This window comes from Gekko japonicus, unplaced genomic scaffold, assembly GCF_001447785.1.
Source record: "Gekko japonicus isolate JY-2015 unplaced genomic scaffold, Gekko_japonicus_V1.1 scaffold1421, whole genome shotgun sequence".
NCBI classification, from domain to species: Eukaryota; Metazoa; Chordata; class Lepidosauria; order Squamata; family Gekkonidae; genus Gekko; species Gekko japonicus.
In genome coordinates this window covers 286379-292164 of record NW_015170928.1, presented here as the reverse complement: position 1 = coordinate 292164, position 5786 = coordinate 286379, and the positions used below count along the sequence as shown (strand labels likewise).

Below are 5786 nucleotides of genomic sequence, written 5' to 3'. Positions count from 1 at the left end.
ACTCTCGAGAGTTAGATGAGACACGACTGCCCTTGGGGCAGCTTCATGTGTGAACCAGGCCTGGCATAGAAGGTTCTGGGGCCGGGATCGACTCCAGCCAATCAGAATTCTTTTAAAGAATGCCAAGTCGGATGGGCCAGTGGTTGGATTCAGTATAAAGTATAAATGCCTCGGAGCAGGGGTCATTTCGTAGAAAAAGAGCTAGGGGAACTCATTAGCATAACTCATTAGCATATGCCACACCTAGAGATGTGAAGGCCCGGGAAAAAAACGTTTTTTTTCCGTTTTTTTCCTGAAGGCTTTTTTGTTTTTTTCCGAAAAATTGGAAAAATTGAAAAAAGAAAAGAAAAGAAATTGATTATGGAACGTTTTATTTTAACATGATGACTAAAATATTTTAAGACAAGGTCGGGGCTTCGTCATGTGCCCTGCCCCCTGCACCTCACCTAGGGGAACTGTGTTCCCCCGCGTTCCCCCCCGAAATGACCTCTGCCTCGGAGAGCGTTACGCTCTGAGAGTCAACATCTCCTGGTAATCCCTGGCCCAAAGGACGTCCGCCTAGCCTTGACCTAGCCACCTGGTGGAACCTGCTCCCTACTGAGATCAGGGCCCTGTAGGGGCTATTCAATTCCGCAGGGCCTGCAAGACGGAGCTCTTCCCTCAGGCCTTTGGCTGAGGCAGCGGGCGTCCACATATCCCCCCCTCCCCGGTCGCTGCCTCCCACCTGCTGATTACCGGCCATACCTAGTTACATCAATGGGCTGGATTCTCCCTACAGCGAGCGTGACTATTGATTTGATACGTTTTAATGTGTTTTAAATTTTATTGTATTTATCAAAACGTTGTGACCCGCCCTGCGCCCGTTTACGGGATGGGCGAGATATAAATGCGAGAAACAAATAAACAAACAAACAAATAAAGTGGATTCATTTGGTCATCAGAGACCAGTAGTGTGCTGGCCCCAGTCAGCGTTATCTGTAGCTTAGTAAAACTGCTCTGTATCTTTAAGACTTGTCGCACCCTGGGAATTGGAGTCCACAGTTAGGGGTCCCAGAAGCTTCCCTCTGACTGGCTCATTAAGAGTAATTTCCTGAGCTCAGAGGGGCAAAGATAGGGGTTTTATTGTTCTTTTCCGTTTCTTTGTCCATCAACCCCTTCTGCAAGGAGAGGGGAAGCCCATCTCTTTCTCACCACGGCTATAGAACTGACCTAGATCACAAGATGTCACTTTCCACTCAGCTATCTGGTCGATTGTGAGTAAATGATCTTCTGAATGCGTGTGAAGTTAAATAAAGATGATTTAAGCTCTCCTCAGTGGCCGTGCGTTGACTCACACCTAGAGAGCGTTGGCTTAGCACAGCTTGCGCTGGACAGGAGAAGTAGTATGCACTGCGGCAGCCCCTGCGCATCACTACAGCTTGGAACAGGGCTTGGGCAAAGAGGCACCCCGACAAGATGTCACTTTCCACCCAGCTATCTGGTCGATTGTGAGTAAATGATCTTCTGAATGCGCGTGAAGTTAAATAAAGATGATTTAAGCTCTCCTCAGTGGCACCCCACTTCCCATAGAGGGCTCAATCTTTTGCGAGGGCCAAGACGGGAGCGCCAGTTGACGGAGTTATGACTCCTAGAGCCTGCCAGCCTCTGGCGCCAGTCAAAGGAGAAGGGATTCGTGTTTCTGCTAGCTGCCGAACTCCTAGCCAAGGCAGAGAGGCCATAAATATGGAGAAGGTGTTCTGCTCGAGCCCAGACTGCCGAAGCGGCTGAAAATTCCAGGGTTGCAAATAATTCATGAGTCTGGGCCTCCAAGCGGGCGGGCCAAGCTTCAAACGAAGGCTCGGCATGGTTTTCTTGGCAGGGGGTACAGCCAGAGGAGGAGGAGGAGGGCACCAACAGGACGAGATCTTTACTAATGCAACAGACCGTGGGGCGGGGGAGAACACAAGGAAAGCGCTCGACTCTCAAACTGCTGCCTGACCTCTTCGGTGAGACGCTTCCGGCCATACTTCCGGTTGGGCCGCAACCCTCTACGTCTGGAAGCCCTTGTCCCCGAAGTCTGTTGTCACATTAAGCTGATGGGATGCCAACCCTGCCATTTTGCGCATTTCCAGAAGGTGGCAGTGCAGGTCTCTCCTAGGGCCACCCAGGGCTAGCGACAGACCAAAGGGCTCCCCGGGCGGGAGTGTCTACAGTAACCCCCCCCACTCTGTTCAGCTTTGGAATTCCCCCCCCTTCAGGGCCGTTCTCACTCACTAGGCGTACTAGGCGCTCGCCTAGAGTGTGCCAGCCTTTAGGGGCGCCAAACTGGCACACACACACACACACCCCGCTGTCCTGGTTCAGCTGCAAACACTACTGAGTTTTACACAAGTTATGATCTTTCTGATGATACCAACACCAATTCCACCAAAGAACGTAGCCCTCTGGGCACAGAAGGGTCACTCAGCTGAGTCAAAGAAGAATCTAAGTAGGGGGGCTATTACATAAGGACACTCAAGTTGCAACTGACTTATGGCAACCCCAGCAAGGAACTGTCAAGGCAAGTGAGAAGCAGAGTTTGTTTGCGAGTGCGAGTGCCTTTCTTTGCAGAGTCTTCCTTGGTGGAAGCCAAATGTGCAAAGCAGGCAAAGTTACAAAAGGAAAAGTGATGGTTAAGAGCGTGAGTGCCAGGGGAACGGAAGGTCCGGGGTACAGATCTAATTAATGGGTCGGAGCCATGGTGGGCGCACGGAGGGGCGCCAGAAGGGATCCTCGCCTAGGATGCAAAATAAGCTGGGGCCAGTCCTGCCCCCCCTTTTTTAAAAAATTGCAGTCACAACCCATTTCCCAATTTCTCATGTTCGATCCATTTCAGCAATGATCATTCTTCATGTTTGGATTCGTGGACCTTTGCCTATTTGCGCCACAGATAAGCAAATTGATTCTCATGGAAGCTTTTAACAACGTGCTAAGAGAACTGGAATAGATTAATGGGCGGGGGGGGGAAATCAAACCAACTTAGAGTGAGCCAGAATTAAATCGCATTCCAAGGGACGACAGTGCTTGAAAGTGGGTGGACCAACGACGCTGGTTCATCGAGGTCAGTCTGGTCAAGTCAGAGAGGCAGGGCCTCCGGGTCTTTCACATCACCGTCCTTTCAACTGGAGGTGCTGGGGATTGAACCCAGGGCCTTCTGCATGACAAGCCGGCCAGTGACATCAGAAAAGTGGCTCAACGAGATTTCATTTAACTCCTTTGTACTCCACTTTCCTCCTGCCCACCTAGCCGTTCGAAAGCAAGACATTGGAAGTAGATAAATAGGTACCACTTCGGTGGGAAGGCAACAGCGTTCCGTGCGCCTCGGTGTTTAGTCATGCCGGCCACATGACCATGGAAACGTCTTCGGACAGCGCTGGCTCTTCGGCTTTAAAACGGAGATGAGCACCGCAACCCTAGAGTCGGATTCGACTGGCTTTCGAGCAAGGGGAACCTTTACCTTTACTTACTCCACTTTCCTACCCGATGGCATCCCAAAGCAGCATACATCATCCCCCTCCGTTTCATCTTCACAACAGCCCCGTGAGGTAGGTCAGACTGAGTGAGTGGGACTGGCCCAAGGTCACCCAGCGAGCTTCTGTAGCACAAGTGGGGATTTGAAGCAGGATTGCCTACGTACTAGCCCAACATTCTTTTAATTTTGTGTGCGTGTGTGTGCGCGCGCTTGCATGCCTGGAAGTCATGGCGACTTCTGGCAACCCCTACTGGGGGGTTGGATGTTTCACGGAGGTGGCTTGATTGTCGGCCTCTGCATCCTGAGTCCTGGTATTCCGCAGAGGTCTCCCTTCCAATTAGTTACCAGGGTCGGCCCTGCTTAGCTTCCGAGATCTGACGGGATCGGGCTTGGCTGGGCTATTCACGAGTCCAACATTCTTAACCGCTACACCACACTGGTTCGGTGTGGCACTTCTTTATACCCCAGAATTCATTGCCCACCCCCACAAATCCATTACAAAGAAGAAGAAGAAGATTGGATTTATATGCCGCCCTTCGCTACCCGAAGGAGTCTCAGAGCGGCTTACAAACTCCATTCCCTTCCCCTCCCCACTGCAGACACCCAGGGAGATAAAAGATGAAGAAGGGATTGGATTTATACACTGCCCTTCACTACCCAAAGGAGTCTCAGAGCGGCTTACAATCTCCATTCCCTTCCCCTCCCCATCACAGACACCCTGTGAGGTAAAAGAAGAAGAAGAAGAGATTGGATTTATACCCCGCCCTTCACTACCCAAAGGAGTCTCAGAGCAGTTTACAAACTCCTTTCCCTTCCCCTCCCCACAACAGACACCCTGTGAGGCAGGTGGGGCTGAGATAACTCTTGACAGAAACTGCTCTTTTTCAAGAACAGCTCTGACAGAACTATGGCTCGCCCAAGGTCATCCAGAAGAAGAAGAAGAAGAAGAGATTGGATTTATACCCTGCCCTTCACTACCCAAAGGAGCATCAGAGCGGCTTACAGTCTCATTTCCCTCTCCCTCCCCACAACAGACACCCTGTGAGGTAGGTGCGGCTGAGAGAGAGCTCTCTCGAGGACGGCTCCTGAGAGAACAGCTTGGCAAGAACTGGTGACTGACCCAAGGTCACACCAGCAGCTGCATGTGGAGGAGTGGGGGAACCAAACCCCGGTTCTCCCAGATCAGAGCCCGCGCTCCGAACCGCCACACCAAACTGGCTCTCAGAACAGGAGCCATTTCTGAAAATGAGTTCGACAGGCATAATTTCCACAAGCTGAAAAACTTTCTCGGGACATATTATTTACATCCTTGAGAAAAGGGGAAAGTGAGGTTGTGGGATTGATTTGTCATCTCCTGGGCAGGGAGACTGGGGGGAACTTAATTCATGCCCATTCTGTGGTTTGTAATCTCCCAGCAGTGGGGAAATGCGTCTGATCCTTCGGCGGCCTGAAGCAAAGAGGTAATCTCTGTTGGTCCCAAACTTTGGCCGTTGTCACTAAGAACTGGAATTGCCATGCTCCGGGCCAGCCTGTGATGCTGGAATTCTGGGACTGGAATGGCAGATAACGGTTTTTGGCTAAAAAAACAGCCAACTGTGAGGGAGGGGGTCTTACAGATAAAGAAGAAGAAGAGATTGGATTTATACCCCACCCTTCACTTGGAGTCTCAGAGCAGCTTACAAACTCCTTTCCCTTCCCCTTCCCCTCCCCACCACAGACTCCCTGGGAGCCATGCTCCCTCTAAGCTGTGGAGTCTTGTGAGCAAAAATTCTACGTGTTGAGCTACTGACATTCAAGTTGTGAGCGAGCAATTTGGCTCCTGCATAAATTTAGTTTGCTCTGGAGTCATCCTTCCTGAGCTGAGACAGAAAAGTGTAAGCCAGAGTCTAAAAAACGGTGAGCTAGCTCACGCCAGCTCAGTTTAGAGGGGACACTGCCTGTGAGGTCGGTGGGGCTGAGAGAGCTCTGACAGAAAATGCTCTTTCAAGGGCAGCTCTTGTCAGAACGACGGCTTGCCCAAGGTCACTCCAGCAGTGGCCAGTGGAGGAGTGGGGAATCAAACCTGTTTCTCCCAGATTAGAGTCCACGCACTTAACCACTACACCAAACAAGATGAAGGTGTTGGTGCAGGGTGGGCGGTTTTCAAGGGCAGCTCTTGTCAGAACGACGGCTTGCCCAAGGTCACTCCAGCAGTGGCCAGTGGAGGAGTGGGGAATCAAACCTGTTTCTCCCAGATTAGAGTCCACGCACTTAACCACTACACCAAACAAGATGAAGGTGTTGGTGCAGGGTGGGC

General features: G+C 51.2%; 1 protein-coding gene across 1 annotated transcript in view; it reads right to left on the bottom strand.

Annotated features, from left to right (window-relative positions):
- Positions 1-1574: 1574 nt before the first annotated feature.
- NFIC (nuclear factor I/C (CCAAT-binding transcription factor)) overlaps positions 1575-5786 on the bottom strand; it is a 133394-nt gene continuing 129182 nt past the window's right edge. Inside the window, exon 10 of the mRNA XM_015418817.1 lies at positions 1575-1696. Coding sequence (XP_015274303.1) covers positions 1575-1696 — 122 coding nt within the window. The remainder of the gene's footprint in view (positions 1697-5786) is intronic.